Source organism: Oryctolagus cuniculus, chromosome 7, assembly GCF_051225735.1.
Source record: "Oryctolagus cuniculus isolate XC-2025 breed Fujian yellow rabbit chromosome 7, ASM5122573v1, whole genome shotgun sequence".
In the NCBI taxonomy this organism is placed as follows: Eukaryota; Metazoa; Chordata; class Mammalia; order Lagomorpha; family Leporidae; genus Oryctolagus; species Oryctolagus cuniculus.
The window spans coordinates 125,183,776-125,201,632 of NC_142873.1; the positions used below are offsets into that span (position 1 = coordinate 125,183,776).

At 37.9% G+C, this 17,857-nt stretch overlaps 1 protein-coding gene across 2 annotated transcripts in view; it reads left to right on the top strand.

The window, feature by feature from the left end:
- SPATA6 (spermatogenesis associated 6) overlaps positions 1–17,857 on the top strand; it is a 129,095-nt gene that overhangs the window by 58,285 nt on the left and 52,953 nt on the right. For both annotated transcript variants that reach the window (XM_008265284.5, XM_008265285.5), the window contains exons 8-9: positions 1,227–1,314; positions 12,153–12,193. In XM_008265284.5, coding sequence (XP_008263506.1) covers positions 1,227–1,314; positions 12,153–12,193 — 129 coding nt within the window. The remainder of the gene's footprint in view (positions 1–1,226; positions 1,315–12,152; positions 12,194–17,857) is intronic.

A 17,857-nucleotide genomic window follows, 5' to 3' on the forward strand; every position in this document is an offset into this window, starting at 1 on the left:
GGCCGCGGCAGCCATTGGAGGGTGAACCAAGGCAAAAGGAAGACCTTTCTCTCTGTCTCTCTCTCACTGTCCACTCTGCCTGTCAAAAAATTAAAAATTAAAAAAAAATAAAAAAAAATAAGAAGTCAGTTAGCATACATTGGGACAAACTAGCACAACCATCCTAAAAGGATTAAAAAACCTTTTTGATTTTCATTTATGCAGAATAGGATATTTTCTTTTTCTATTGTGATAAAATACACATAACATGTAATTCCCTATTTGAACCATATTTTCTTTAAGTTTGTTTGAGTGCAGAGAGAGAGGTACAATGATATGGGACCATGTGTGTCTCACCCAGGGTCTTAACCACTAGGCCAAATGCCCACCCTGAACCATTTTAAATTGTAAAATTCAGTGGCATTTAGAATGTTCAGTATATGCTCTAGAGCTTTTGTCTCCCTAAATAAAAACACTGTACTCATTAGTGAGACCCTATTTCTCCATGTTTTATCATTCTAACTTGTATTTTTGTTTAAAAAATTCAATTATTATTATCTATAAAACACTCAGCAAGCTAGGCTCTAAACACAAAGCCAAGTAAAGGGTTTGAGTTCAAAGTATTCATGCTAAAGAGATAAGTAGCAAATGGCTAGACTTGATTTCCTTTTATCTCCTTTTTAAAGATGTAATTATTTATTTGAAGAGGAGTGAGATAGAGACTGAGAGATCAATTTCCATCCACTAGTTTGGTCCTCAAATGGCTGCAATGGCCAGGGCTGATCCTGGCCAAAGCCAGGATCCCAGAATCCATCTGGATCTCCCATGTGGGTACAGGGGCCCAAGCACTTGGGTCATCTTCTGCTGCTTTCCCAGGCCTTAGCAGAGAGCTGGACTGGAAGTGGAGCAGCAGGGACTTGAACTGCGCCCATATGGGATGCTGGTACTGCGGGCGGCAGCTTTACCTGCTATGCCTCAGCACCGGCCCCGAAGATGTTTGTTTTAAAGTAGGTACAAATATGCAATTAAAAGTTTCTGGAGAAAAAAAAAAGTTTCTGGAGACTAATTTCAATTTTATTTAAAAATGAATGCAAAATACTTGACTACATGGACTTTGGAACATGACTGCCCCATATGGACACTCAGGTTAAAATGATGTCTGTTGTACTCTATGTTCCTAGTACCATAAGATTGAAAGGCTGAGAATGGATAAGCTCTTTTTCATGGTGAAATCCTGCTTCCTTTAGGTTGATCCCCCAAGTCCTAGGGCTGACACTTTATTCGGATCTCCTAGCAGAGACTGTGAAAGAGATGGATGGTCCAGGATGCACACGGGTAAGCTAGAAATTCTCTTTGTTCATTGCTTTCATTGTATAATGTATACTCGAGCCTTTCTCTTGGCATTGATGAACATAACTGGAATCTTTGTTGTTTTATTGGATAATATAGTGTAGTGTAGCTTTTTATTACTTGTGGGACACCCACATAGGTACTCTAAAATGATAATTTTAGTGTTGTCATAAACCATCTTCCTCTTTGGATTCAAAATACATATTAGCATATTAAAGACTATGTTACCTTCTAATAAAAATTGATTGTGTTCAGCTCAATACTTTTTAGATTTATTAGACTATGGAGCCCTTTTCTAACCTTAACATATACTCTTTCTAGAGCAGGTTTGGAAAACATAATGAAAAGAGTTCAGGGGTTATGTTTTTTGTATATATATTTAGACTTTTTTTTGTATATATATTTAGACATATGTTTGATGGTTGCTCTGTTTCTTGACATTCTTGAACGAATAATTTAACCACTTTGATAATTTGTTTATTAATTAAAGAGCAAAGATACTGTGGCAAATGTCTTAGTACATGAGCACTTGACAGATGGATAGACCAATGGAACAGAATAGAAGCTGCAGAAATCAACCCACACATCTACAACCAACTTATCTTTGACAAAGGAGCTAACATCAATCCCTGGAGCAGAGAGGGCCTCTTCAACAAATGGTGCTGGGAAAACTGTATCTCAGAAGTATGTATGCAGAAGTATGAAGCAAGACCCCTACTTTACACCTAACACAACAATCCACTCAAAATTGATCAAAGACCTAAATCTATGACCCGATACCATCAAATTATTAGAAAACATTGGGGAAATGCTCAGGATAACTAGCCATCAGGGAAATACAAGTCAAAACCACATTGAGGTTTTGCCTCACTCCCATTAGAATAACATTAAAAAATCAACAAACAACAAATGCTGATGAGGACGTGGGGAAAAGGTAACCCTAATCAACTGTTGGTGGGAATGTGAACTGGTACAGCCACTGTGGAAGACAGGATGGAGATACCTCAGAAATCTGAATATAGACCTACCATGTGACCCAGACATCTCATACCTGGGAATTTACCCAAAAGAAACGAAATCAGTATATCAAAGAGTTATCTGTAACCCCATGTTTAGTGCAGCTGAATTCATAATACCTAAGATATGAGATCAATCCAAATGCTTGTCAGCTGAAGACTGGATAAAGAAATTATGGGATATGTACTCCATGGAATACTATACAGCATTAAAAATGAAATATTGTCATTTGCAATAAAATGGATGCAACTGGAAACCACTATACTTAGTGAATTAAGTCAGTCCCAAAAGGACAAATACCATATGTTCTCCCTGTTCTGTGGCAACTAATTACCTAAAAGATAATCTAGAGAACTGAAATTGACACTTTGAGATGTGATGACTTTGAACGGCCCTTGTCTCAATTGTTGAGCAGGTTTTTTTCTTTTTTCATAGTATTTTTTAAACTCTTTACTTATGCATAAAAGTTAATAGATAATAGATCTTAGTAAAATGTAAGAATGGGAATAGGAGAGGGAGGAGGAAGGAGTATGGAAGTGCAAGTAGGGTGGGAAGAATCACTGTGTTCCCAAAGCTGTATTTATGTAATACATGAAGTTTGTATACCTTAGATAAAAGCTTTCTGGGGGAAGATGTCAGCTAGTATTAATGACTGTAATATCTTTTATATTTCTAATAAAATAGTGTTTTAGTTTATAAGAATGTATTTTTCATTGTTAGGCCTAGTCCTCATGGTTAAATAAATCGCTTCTTAAATTTAATATGAATATGACTCTTATGAAGGAGTTACATGATATTATAAAATTAGGGATATACTTTTTTTAACAGGCAGAGTTAGACTGTGAGAGAGAGACAGAGAGAAAGGTCTTTCTTCCATTGGTTCACCCTCCAAATGGCCACTATGGCCGGCGTGTTGTGGCCAGCGCACTGCGCCGATCCGAAACCAGGAGCCAGGTGCTTTCTCCTGGTCTCCCATGCGGGTGCAGGGCCCAAGGACCTGGGCCATCCTCCACTGCCTTCCTGAGCCACAGCAGAGAGCTGGACTGGAAGAGGAGCAACCGGGATAGAACCCAGGGTGCCGGAGCCGCAGGTGGAGAATTAGCCTAGTGAGCCGCAGCACCGGCCAAAATTAGGGATATTTGATATCTATATTTATTGTGTTTGTTTAGGGATATTTAATGTCTATAAATATTGGCTAGTGAGTTCAGTCAGTGTATACTAGCAGCCTTTAAGGTTAAGTTACTACATACTGAGAAAATCATGGAGGAAGAAAAGTGAGATAGAGTGGGAAAAAAGAGATTCATAACATGTGGTGATCTTTGTTTCTATTTCTATACTGTAATGTATAATCTGTTCTTTTTTTATGAGAAAATGAAACATTCTTTTCTGAGAACATGCAGAGTTTCTGCTTATTATTATTATTTGGTACTAACAGTGAGATAGATATAGTAATCAATAAGTCTTTTATATTCAAAATAGCATTTTATGTGAAATTATCGACGTGCTATACCATACTTCCTCTCTTGGAGGATACTTCTGGATATGGAAAATGAACTTTAAGGACCAGCCAGTGGAAAATAACATCATTATTGATGTTTCTTGGAAGATTTTTTTGGAGCACCTAACTGTCTGATTTGACAATTATGTATTTGCCAGCATTACTATTATCATCTCTAAGAATTTTTAATGATGTCTGTGTAGAGATATGATCAGAGGACAGCAGTGAGCTGACTTTTTTCTTTTAAGTTTTTTAAGTTGTGACACAATTTCAGACGTACAGAAGATAGAAATAATTCCACGAATTCTCATACACCTCACACTGAGGATCCGAAAATAATAATATTTGCTTTCTTTTTGAAACCTCTATCTTTTCCCGTTGCCTTCTCTTCGTCCTTCCCTGTATGAGTCTATGTAAGTGCCTATGTAAGTATTTTTGACAAAGGTATTACTATGGACTGGATAATATTCCTCCAAAAGTCCTATGTTGTAGCTCTGCCCCCGAGTGTGATGGTGTTTGGAGATGAGGCATTTGGGAGTGATCAGGGTCAGATGAAGTTGTGAGCAGGGCCATCACTTGATTATTATTTATAGCCCTTGTCTATACTCTCGAGGAACAGAGATTTTTCTACTTACTGCTTGTTGAATCCTTTATTTAGTAGAGGATCAAGCTTGCGATTATAAAAAAATTTGGGAATATGACATTGTAAAAATTAAAAGAAAAAAATAAGAAAAAGGAGGGAGGGTGGGAGTGAGGGAGGGTAGGGTGGGAATATCATTGTGCTCTTAAAACTATATATATTAAATACATGAAATTTGTTCCCTTTTTATTAATTTTTTTTTGAATGGGAAATAATGTGTTTGATTTTATTTTTTTTATTTTTTTTTCTTGTCAATGATTTATTATTTTTTTTTAAACTTTTATTTAATGAATATAAATTTCCAAAGTACGACTTATGGATTACAATGGCTTCCCCCCCATACCGTCCTTCCCACCCACAACCCTCCCCTTTCCCACTCCCTCTCCCCTTCCATTCACATCAAGATTCATTTTCGATTATCTTAATATACAGAAGATCAGCTTAGTATACACTAAGTATGGATTTCAACAGTTTGCTCCCACACAGAAACATAAAGTGAAAAATAATAGATGATTTTTTTTAAATGATGATGAAATCAGAGCAGACCTATTGTCATGTTTAATCCCAGTAAGAGTCAAGTTGGGAATTGATAATTTCTTTTTTTTTTTTTTTTTACAGAAGATCAGTTTAGTATGCATTAAGTAAGGATTTCAACAGTTTTTTTAAAACTTTTAAAAAGCCCCCAGAGAGCTTGCTCTATTACTGCCACGTGGAGACTTAGCTAGAAGGCAGCCATCTGTATGCCCAGAGAAATCTCATCAGAACCTGGTAATCTCCAGCTGACAGGATCATGAGTAGGAGATTTCTGTTGTTTAAGTTCCCCAGTCTGTGCGTTATTGCCCAGACTAACACATGATTCTCTTCTCCGATGCAGTTCTCAAAAGCAGGTGATTAGCATTCTATAATAATATTAACTAATCTGTAAACCTAAGTCAGGTCTTGCCAGTTCCAATTACAACTTTGTAACAAAAATCCTACATCCCTTAAAGAATTCAATTGTCATGTATTTTTGGTATTCTTTAGTATAGAACAGGTCCTTGTACATCTTAATTGGTGATCATTACTCTTTTAGTCACTGGCAAGCAAGAAATATGCCTTGTGCTAAACTTTAAGGGAGGGGGACATCTGGGAGTTTTGCTACTGATTCAGGTATAGGAATGAGAATCATAAATATATTAAAAGTATGAGAGGCTGGCGCTGTGGCTTACTAGGCTAATCCTCCGCCTGTAGCACCGGCACACCAGGTTCTAGTACCTGTTGGAGCGCCGGATTCTGTCCCAGTTGCCCCTCTTCCAGTCCAGCTCTCTGCTGTGGCCCGGGAGTGCAGTGGAGGATGGCTCAGGTCCTTGGGCCCTGCACCCACATGGGAGACCAGGAGGAAGCACCTGGCTCCTGGCTTCTGATCTGCGCAGCGTGCTGGCCGCAATGCACTGGCTGTAGTGGCCACTTTTGGGGTGAACCAAAAGAAAAAGGAATTCCTCTCTCTCTCTCTCTAGCTCTCTCACTGTCTAACTCTGCCTGGAAAAAAAAGTCTGAGAAACAGTTTCAGCTTGATTGCAGCATAAGTGAGCAAGATATAATGGGAAATCCTTTGGTATATGCCTTTTCTTTTCATTGACTTTGATTTTTAAAATTTATTTGTTTGAGAAACAGAGAGAGAGAGAGAGAGAGAGAGAGAAAGAGCAATCACTCATCTGCTGGTTCACTCTGTAAATTCCCATAAGAACTGGGGCTGGGCCAGGCCAAAGCCAGGAGCCCGGACTCAATCCAGGTCTTCCATGTGTGTGGCAGGGATGCAGCTATTTGAGCCATCACCTGCTGCCTTCCAGGTTCACATTAGCAGGAATCCTTGAATTGGAAACAGAGTCTGATCTTGAACCCAGGCACTCCCATATGGAATGAAGGCAACCTGTCTGACATTTTAACCACTATGCCAAATTTACTTTTTAGGAGATTGGATCCCCTGAGAGATATTAAACTCTGGTTTTATTTTATAAAGCTGAACATCTAGCTTTACCTCTGGTCATAGTGATTTACATATGGCAGAAGCATTGGCTTTTGTTCCAAAAGAGCAGAAGTTAAACTTAGAATATTACAGGGGCATTGGGATACATATGGGTAAGTGCTAATAGTATGCACACATATTCAGCAGTGGGGAATTTTTGCAGTAAGTAGTAGTATTACCTACCAGAATGGACTTCAGTTCTTTGAAGTTGTGAAAAAGGAAGGTGGTACTATTCTTTATAGCAGAGCATATGGGAGCTTCCAAAGTAGGTGTTGACACTCAGCGAACAGATACTGGTATAATTTTCAGAATGGGATCAAGTATTACTTTGATATCATGAATTGGTATGGAGAGAATTTTAGATCAGTGCTCCTTAACTACTTGTCAGGATTGATCCTCTGAAAATGAATCATATCTGAGCCTGTGGTTGAGGGTCACATAGAGACAGAAGGAAGTACTGAGTCTAAGTTACCAGATTAGTGTTGTTATGAGTGGTGACTTTAGGACAAAGTGGATCCCAGTTTCTTATAGATGTGTGCTAATGAAATGGTTTTCATGACTGTCACATTTTGGTATTTGATTAATTGGATTATGTATCACATCTGTTTGATTAGCAAATTCATAACATGTCATTTTTGAGACTAAAGACACTTTCATTGTTGTGTATAATAGAAATATTTTTAATGAGATAATGTCCTACTATCCTTTATTAATGGAATTCCACTGAACTAACTATTGACCTCAATTCCACCACACAGGTTAGATAGGAAGTTAGTCTCCAGAAATGTACGGTACATATAGTAATCAGTCCTACCTATCATATTAATCTGCTCAGGCTGCCATAACAAAATTACCATAAACTGGGTAGTGTCAACAGCAGGCATTTAGTCTCTCATATTTCTGGAGGTTTGGAAGTGTAAGATCAAGGTGACAGTGAGGTGGGTTTCATTCTGGGATCTCTTTTCTTGGTTATAGGTGCCCACCATCTGACTGTTGCCCACACAGCCTCTCTGTGCTTATTGTGCATGGGAGTCAGGGGAAGTGGGGATAGAATAATGTCTCTGGTGTTTCCTCTTTTTTAAAAAAAGATTTATTTTATTTATTTGAAAGAGTTACAAAGAGAGAGAAGGAGAGGCGGCGGGGGGGGGGGGGAGGGGTGGGTGGTCCTTCCATCCGCTGGTTCACTCCAGAGTTGGCCACAACAGCTGGAGCTGTGTTGATCCAAAGCCAGGAGCCAGGAGCTTCTTCTGGATCTCCCATGTGGGTGCAGGGGTCCAAGGACTTGGGCCATCTCTTACTGCTTTCCCAGGCCACAGCTTTTCTGAATACTTTAGTTGTGTTGTGTTAGTAAATTACAAATAACCACATGAAGCTTAGAGATTATTTATTTCTGTTTTGTGGATGAAGAAACCTGAGATTTAAAGACGTAAAGTAAGTTGTTCAAGATCACACACACAAGATCTGAAATAGCATGTTCTTTTTCATCATGCGTAAATGTGACCCATTTATTATACCTGTTACAAGTTTGCTTTTTAGGAAGTTTTTCTGATCATCCTTAACCTCGGGGGATTACTTTCTGATAGATCACAACATTAGTTGTCTGTACCATTTTGGCTTTTAGCATATTCTTTTATTCTGCTGTCATTCAACTTTTTATAACTTAACCAAATAGATTTTAAATACTTCATGGTTATGAGCCATGGCTTTTGTCTCCTGTATCACCTGTGTTTGGAATATAGCTAGTGCTTAATTGCTAGTGAGAGTGGTTAAATGTGCACCTTGTGAAATCTCAGATCAAAGTAATAAATTGTAAAAATGAAAGAAAAATATAAACTTGTTCAAATTATTTAGATGTGGTTTGTGGAAAGCAGAAACCTTCAAATATTTTAACACACTGAAACTTTTTATGCTATACCTGCTTTCAGAGTGTCTATTTACCACTTCTAGAAATTATCACCTTAATCTTTAAAGTTAGCATTTTTGGACATTTTGGACCTTACAGTCAGTGTGTGTTTATCATTCTTTTTTCTGTCTACCAATTATGGCCATGTAGTGCATTAGATTTGTACACCAGAGGAGTTGGACTGGGATTTATTTTTACTTTTAATTTTGAAAAGTACATGAAATAAATTGAATCTTACTGAAATTAAATGGAGAAGTTGGCCTTCTGTGTAAAATTTACTGTTGCCACTGACTTCTAGTTTGGTTCAGGGCACCTAGAAAATAAATATGATCTAGTACTGTAAAAAAAGATTAATATCATCAAAGTGTCCATATCACTCAAAGAAATTTACACAATCAGTGCAATCCCAGTGAAAATTCCAAAGACATTCTTCATGGAAAAGGAAAAAACAATCCTATAATTCATATGGAAACACAAACACCCCCAATTACCCAAAGCAATCTCTTTTTTTGACAGGCAGAGTTAGACAGTGAGAGAGAGATGGAGAGAAAGGTCTTCCTTTCCCATTGGTTCACCCCTGAAATGGCCACTATGGCTAGTGTGCTGTGCCTATCCGAAGCCAGGAGCCAGGTGCTTCCTCCTGGTCTCCCACAAAGCAATCTTAAACAATAAATACAAAGCATGAGGCATCACAACACCAGCTTTCAAGACATACTTCAGGGATGTTATAATCCGAACAGCCTGGTACTGGCGAAAAATAGGCATGTAGACCAATGGAACAGAAACCCCAGAAATTAACCCACACATCTACAATTAACAAATCCTAACAAATGAGCTAAAATCAGTCCCTGAAGAAACAACAGTCTGTTCAACAAATGGTATTGGGAAAATTAGATTTCCACTTGCAGAAGTTTGAAACAAGACCCCTGCTCTATACCTTATACAAAAATCAACTCAAAATGGATCCAGCAACTAAACTTAAGAACTGAAACCATCAAGGAACAAGAGGAAAACATTAGGGAAGCACAACAAAACATTTGCCTAGGCAAAGACTTCTTGGGTAAGACCCCAAAAGCGCTGGCAATAAAAGCAAAAATAGGCAAATGAGATTTTATGAAGCTAAGAAGCTTCTGCACAGCAAAGGAAACACTCAACAAAATAAAGAAACAATGGGAGAACATATTTGCAAACTGCATCAGAAAAAGGATTAATATCCAGAATATGTAAGGAGCTCATGAAACTGAATAACAACCAAACAGTCAAATTAAGAAATGGGCAAAGGACATAAACAGACATTTTTCAAAGTATAAATGCAAGGGGCCAATATATACATGAAAAAATGCTGAGGATCACTAGTCATCAAGAAAATTCAAATCAAACCACAATGATATTTCACCTCTCTCCAGTAGAATAGCTACTATCCAAAAGTCAGAAATAACAAATGCTGATAATGTTGTTGAGAAGAAGGTACCCTCATACACTGTTGATAGAAATGCAGATTGGTACAACCATTATGGAAGACAGTGCAGAGATTCCTCAAAAAATTAAAAATAGATCTGTCATATAACTCAGCCATCCCAATCCTGGGAATATATCCAACAGAAATCAAATCAGCACATGAGAGAGTATTCCATGTTTTTTTGCAGTCCAATTCAGAATAGCAAAGATGTGGAAATAACCCTGATGTCTATCAACCGATTATTAGATTAAAAATTGTGGTGTATTGGGGCCAGCACTGTGGTACAGCAGGTTAAAGCCCTGGCCTGAAGCACCGACATCCCATATTGGTGCCGGTTCTAGTCCCGGCTACTTCTCTTCTGATCCAGCTCTCTGCTATGGCCTGGAAAAGCAGTAGAAGAAGGCTCAAGTCCTGGGGTCCCTGCACCTACATGGGAGACTGGAAGAAAGTCCTGGCTTCTCGCTTCAGACTGGCATAGCCATCTGGGGAGTAAATCAGTGGATGGAAGACCTCTCTCTCTGTCTCTACCTCTCTGTAACTCTGGCTTTCAAATAAATAAAGATAAATTTTTAAAAAATAAAAGTGCGGTGTATATACACAATGGAATATTGTTTGACCATAAAAATGAAGCTCTGACATTTGCTACAAAATAAATGATACTGAAGATTATTATGCTAAGTGAAATAAACCAGTTTCAGAAAGACAATCATCACATTTTCTCTTCCTTGTGGAAGTTACTATAGAGTATAAAAATTATGTGGTTTCTTACTCTCTGAGATAGGGTAAGCATTCTCTTAAGATGAAGAGAAAACAATATTAATTATACAACTTGGCCAAAACTATATATTTAATAACATAATTTGGAACTGAATCCAGGCGTATTTGAATTAGAATTTGTGGTAATAATGATATCCATAATAATGTTAACATTTATTTTAGTGCCTGTAGTTTTGGTTTAATCATAGTTAACATTTACTTACTAATATTCAATATAATTTTTAAGGTTTATTTTATTTATTTGAAAGAATTACAGAGAGAGAGAGAGAGAGAAATAAAGAGATAGACATCTCCCATCTGCTGATTGACCCCTAAAATGGCTACAATAGCTGGGGCTAGGCCAGGCCAAAGCCAGGAATCAGGAGGTTCTTCTGGGTCTCTCATGTGGGTGGCAGGGACTCAAATACTTGGGCCATCTGCTGCTGCTTTCCCAGGCACATTAGCAGGTAGCTGGATCAGAAGTGGAGCAGCCAGTACTGGAACCAGTGCCCATTGCAGGTGCGGCTTAACCCATTGCTCTACAGCACCATCCCTTAATGTAATATATAAAACAGAACCATGAAAGAGGTAAATCATACAGATTATGAATCTGAGACCTAAAAAGATTACCTAAGGTGCTCAAGAACGTAAAGTTTGGTACTGGAGCCTGAAATCTGTATTGCAGATGTCATTTGTCAATAAGACCTGTATACTGTTAATGCTACCACCTCTAAAACTGGTCCAGTTTCATTATGCCCATCTGATTATAGCGTAGACTTTGAGAATAGCAGTGCATTTCATCTGACAATCTGTTTTTGAGAACAGTGAATCTATAAGCATACATTTTATTTGATTGTAAACTGCTCTATTAACTAAAATTTATGCATTCCATGTAGACATATGGGTTTACCAACTAAAAGTTATTCCATTTTGTATTCAGATGTGTCCTACTGTAATGAAAATAGTGTTTATGAAATAATTTCCTTCCAGAACTGATGCATATCTTAATAGGATGGTTCGTCTTCTTTGCTTATGTACCATTGTTGAAAAATTTTAGCTGGCGCCGTGGCTCAATAGGCTAATCCTCCGCCAGCACACCGGGTTCTAGTCCTGGTCGGGGCGCCAGATTCTGTCCCGGTTGCCCATCTTCCAGGCCAGCTTTCTGCTGTGGCCAGGGAGTGCAGTGGAAGATGGCCCAAGTGCTTGGGCCCTGTACCCCATGGGAGACTAGGATAAGCACCTGGCTCCTGCCTTCTGATCGGCGCAGTACGCCAGCCACAGCGCACCGGCGGTGGTGGCCATTGGAGGGTAAACCAATAGCAAAGGAAGACCTTTCTCTCTGTCTCTCTCTCTCTCACTGTCCACTCTGCCTGTCAAAAAAAAAAAAAAGAGAAAAAAGAAAAATATTAAAATATTTCCAAAATGTACCTTATGAATTATAATTGTAGAAACAGTGATAGTAGCAAAAATCAAAGATGAAACTAAATTTTGTCCCTTTTGGTGTGAAATATTTATGCTTTAGTTCTTTTGTGTATCCTTTTTCAGATCATTCTCATCTTGGCTGCTACCGACCAAAGGATTACAAGGTCTGTAGAATACATTACAAAATGATGTTTATTCCAGCTTTCAGACACCAGCATAAGTTATTTTAATGTGTAGTTAGGCAGTAATTATCATATTCATTTAGTAAAATTACATGAACAATAACTGTCACATAATTTAATGCCATTATTTTCACAGCTATGTCAAATAGTATAATAGGCTTTTCATTGAATGTCTTCCTGCAAGTATTTTGTAGCTTTTGATTGTTCCTTTTGATTGATGACTGAATGTATTTGTGTATGTTGATGTTTGCGCGTATTTGTGTGTGGGAGAGAGGGAAGTTTGTTTTACTCTCACTAATACCTCATGCAGTAATATTTTCAAACTTTATTCACAGAGAAATCTCATAGTTTTTACAGTATTTGAATGCAATTCATGCTCTCTTGTTAAAATTCAGTATTGTTATTTATCTTACCTTTATAAATGAAAGATCATTATCACATGTTTATAGGGGTAATAGCCTTAAAAATGCAGTGAAAGCAAAACAAGTTTACTAAATTCTGGCTAGATGCTGTTGTTTGCTAAAGGCTCTGAGATATATTCTCTATTCCTTTAAATGAGACAAGCAATGATAGAGGGTGCAAGCCACATACTAATAGCTGAGGATTTCTTACGCCTATTTAAAAGAAAATTGAAAGATAATACATATTTTAGTGCCATTTGGTTTATGTTCATGTGCCATGTAAAATAATCTTGGGTATGATCTAAAATAATTCTGAGAACCATATTAAAATTATCTGCCATACCATTCGTATTCAGTGTCCTACATTTTAACAAGTACTGCCTCGCAATTTGTCTTTTCAGTCCCTAAGTGAAAGTTTCTGGATGATAAGTGTTGTTATTTATTTATTTAAAGATTTATTTTATGTATTTGAAAGACAGAGTACAGAGAGGTAGAGACAGAGAGAGAGAGAGAGGTCTTCCATCCGCTGGTTTACTCCCCAATTGGCCGCAACAGCTGGAGCTGTGCCGATCTGAAGCCAGGAGCCAGGAACTTCCTCTGGGTATCCCACACAGATTCAGAGGCCCAAGGATTTGGGCCATCTGCTGCTTTCGCAGGCCATAGCAGAGAGCTGAATTGGAAGTGGAGCAGCTGGGTCTCGAACCAACACCCATATGGGATGCTGGCGCTTCAGGCCAGGGCATTAACCCGCTGTGCCACAGTACCTGCCCCTGAATAGCATAGTATTTTGCCAAACTTGTCACAAAAGAAATATGGAAAGTTAAATAATGAGTCAAGAAGGTGTTTGTTTAGGGGCCCAAATCCACCACTGTCAGAATCATCCAGGTAGAAATTTATAAAAATTGATTGTAATAAATGAAATTACTGAAAATGAATAGTGGACCTTTCTTTTTTTTTTTTTTTTTGCAAATTTCTAGGTGATTGTTACACAGTTTCCTTGCCACCTATCCAAGGATTCTCACTTAAGACCTGCTGGTATAGAATATGAATATGGCACTTGTGTAGATTGTCTCTACGTGGTGTTTGTATGGTGTTGTGCCTTGTTTAAGCCTATCTGTCAAGGAGCATGGGACTGGCAAAATGTAATTAGTCCACACCTTTCCTACTATATAGAATTTATATACACATATACTTACCCACACTGATGGGTAATATGTACACACATATATGTATAAGTCTATGTATATATACAGAAATATACAAATATATACATATATTTGGATACATAACCACTCATGCACACTAATATGTAATATATATCTTTGCACATATATGCACACTCCAAAGTAACAAAGCATAGTGTTCAGTTTCTTGCATGGGGAGGGTCCTGGAAAGATAAGGTATAAGTTTTTCTTTTTTTTTTTTTTTTTGACAGGCAGAGTGGACAGTGAGAGAGAGAGACAGAGAGAAAGGTCTTCCCTTTTCCATTGATTCACCCCCCAGTGGCTGCTGCAGCCGGCGCACTGCGCCGATCAGAAGCCAGGAGCCAGGTGTTTCTCCTGGTCTCCCATGCGGGTGCAGGGCCCAAGCACTTGGGCCATCTTCCACTGCACTCCCGGGCCACAGCAGAGAGCTGGACAGGAAGAGGAGCAACTGGGACAGAATCCAGCACCCCGACCGGGACTAGAACCCGGGGTGCCGGCGCCGCAGGCAGAGGATTAGCCTAGTGAGTCGCAGCGCCGGCCGGTATAAGCTTTTCTTTGTACATGTCCTTCAGGTCATGCTCCATAATTGATAATTACATACTTATTTTCATCTTTCTTTTAAAGTCTTCTTCTAATTTATCTATGCTAAAATGGTAAAGTTATCAATGACCTTACTATTAATGCTTATTGATAATTGCTAGTAACCAGCACCTTGACATGTGATGTGGCTTCCTATTATATGTATTGTGTGAATGGATTATCATGTATTTTTACTATATAAAAATACAGAATAGAGAGGAAAAGGGTACACTTTATGAGATAATCATCTTTGTCCTAAGGTAGTAATCCAGCTAATGTTGAGTAGTTCATTTAAAGATAAATCCTCTTTTCCACATTAACTTTGCCAAAAACTTCACTTCAACCTATCTTTACTTACTTTTTTTTAAACTTTTATTTAATAAATTTAAAATTCCAAAGTACAACTTTTGGATTATAGAAGCTTTTTCCCCCATAACCACCCTCCCACCCACAACTATCCCATCTCCCACTCCCTCTCCTATCCCATTTACATCAAAATTCATTTTCAATTATCTTTATACAGGAGATCAACTTAGTATATACTAAGTAAAGATTTCAACAGTTTGCACCCACACAGAAACACAAAGTATAAAGTACTGTTTGAGTACTAGTTATACTGTTAATTCACATAGTACAACACATTAAGGACAAAGGTTCTACATAAGGAGTAAGTGCACAGTGACTCCCGTTGTTGATTTAACAATTGACACTCTTGTTTATGGCATCAGTAATCACCTGAGGCTCTTGTCATGAATTGTCAAGGCTATGGAAGCCTTGAGTTTTCCAACTCCAATCTTAATTAGACAAAACCATAGTGGAAGTTCTCTCCTCCCTTCAGAGAAAGGTACCTCCTTTGATGGCCTGTTATTTCCGCTGGGATCTCACTTGCAGAGATCTTTCATTTAGATTTTTTTTTTTTTTTTTTTTTTTTGCCAGAGTGTCTTGGCTTTCCATGCCTGAAATACTCTCATGGGCTTTTTAGCCAGATCCGAATGCCTTAAGGGCTGATTCTGAGTCCAGAGTGCTGTTTAGGACATCTGCCATTCTATGAGTCTGCTGTGTAAGAAAAGTGATCCTTTTTAAATATAAGAGTGGGAATAAGAGAGGGAGGAGATGTACAGTTTGGCACATGCTCATTTGGACTTGCCCCTAACGGTAGAGTTAGAAACATGCCAGGGGATTCCAATTCAATCCCATCAAGGTAGCAAGTACCAATGCCATCTCACTAGTCAAAGTGATCAGTTTCAGTTCATAATTGATCATAATGATAGGTTAAGAGTCAAAGGGATCACATAATCAAGACTAGTGTCTGCTAATACTAACCTGTCTTTATTTCCCTCCCACTCCTGTCTGTGGATTTTTTTCCTTGGAGGGTAATTAGTGTTGAGAAGTTCACAGGATTATTACTTTTTCCAAGTGGTAGATTTTCATAGAAATACATCTGCAGCCTTGAACATGGTGAGAATAGAAGATTATTTTTATAGATACATTATATTGTTGGCTAGTAAATATTCATATATTAAAACTATAGGATTTATACAAGGAAAAGAGCCATAAGCTGGGAGTGTGTTCAGACAGTTTTATAGAAAAGTGGGATTTTGCCTGAGTTCTCTAGAGAAATCTACTTTGCATAGGCAAGAGTGTCTTCAGAAGAAAAACAACATGAAACATTCTTGGAATTAGGAATATGTGCAATGTCCTGGGAAAAAGGGAAACTTTGGTTTGAATGGCCAGTATATATTAAGGGATAATGGGTCCCCAACATCCCTACTTTGTTTACTTCCTACTTTTCTGTACTTGTTATATATGCTTCTTTCATTCTTTACAAAGAATTATTTATTTGTTTAGTTGAATAGCAGAGGGACAGAGAGAGAGAGAGATCCCCTATCTGCTGGGTCACTCCGAGATGTCCACAGGAGTCAGGACTGGGCCAGACTGAATTGCCAGGATCTCCATCCCAAGTGGTGGCTTAACTCACTGCACCACAGCTTCTGTCCCGCTGCCTTCATATGTACAGTCTGGACTTGCTCAGTCTTTGTTCTGTTCTTTTGGCAAGCTTAAGTTTCTTTATCCTGGATGTATAATAGTCAGCTGTTCTCATATGTATTTATATTATTTTAATCTCATTTCTTTTTTTATTTTATCATTTACCCAATCTGAATCATTTTTTCCTGTGTCATATATAGTTCCATATGTGTTGATATAATGAATATTATTTTAATGTGTTAGTTCCAAGTGGGGATTGTACCATTCTGTGAAGTGGCACTTTAGATATTTACAGAGAAATTATGTTATTACAGTCATTTGGGGGAAATGTTCTTGATAATTTAATGGGCAGGGATGACAGACATTATATGGAGTGGGACAATTCCAAATAGTGAAGAATGATATCATGTCTTCCATAGATTTTTAACTGTTCCACTGAATATTCTGGAAGTGAAAATAATATTCAGAGTTAGTAGGACCTGGCACTTAACTACTACATAAAACAGAGTATTTTTACATTATTTAAATATATACTACATATTACAGAAATGCAAATGGAGTATAAAGATTTTTTAGTTTATTAAAAATTATGATAAATAATTATAAAATAATATCTGCTCTTTAATTTTTCTGGTTTTCTTCTATGGCATGGCTTCTGAATTTCTTACATTTTTTTACTACAAACCTATTTATGAAAGCAAATGCAAGCAGCCAGTGTTTCCTACATAAGTCATGTTTGAGCATTTATATATTGAAGTACATTTTCTAATTTTCTTTCTTGTATTACAGAAAGAGTGATACACTGATATTTTTGAAAGTGTGTATGAAACTTCTTGGTAGTGTAATTGATATTTTCAATACATTTCATTGTAGATGAACGTTTATAGAAGAGAAGAGTATACAGTATGTTTCACTATGGTATAGAGTGTCCTGCTCAGTGCAGGCTGGCATAACAAAGACCTTAGCCCGAGTGGCCTGAACAGCATGGTTCTGGAGATCGGAAGTCCAAGATCAGGATGCCTTTGTGTCCTCAGATGGTGGAGGGAAAATTGGTCTCTGATATCTTTTCTCATAAAAGCCCTGTCAGATTAGGATACTACTGTTATGGCATCATTTAATCTTCATTATTTCCATACTATCAGCACGTTAGCTAGGGCTTCAATGGGAGAACTTGGGGGAGACAATGTCCTATGTAGTCAGTATGTCAGTGAGTGAACGGATGCATAGCTTACAGCAATAGAGTGCTTCCAGAAGGAAGTATGCACTCCATTGTACTTGGACCATGACAAATACATCCTTCCTTCCTTTCTTTATTAGTATTCTTTTTCCCCCAAGATTTGTTTATGTATTTGAAAGACAGAAGCCAGAAACTGAATCCAGGTCTCCAGGTGGGTGGAAGAGGCCCAAGTATTTGGGTCATCTTCTGCTGCTTTTCCCAGGCACATTAGCAAGGAATTGGATTGGAAATGGAACAT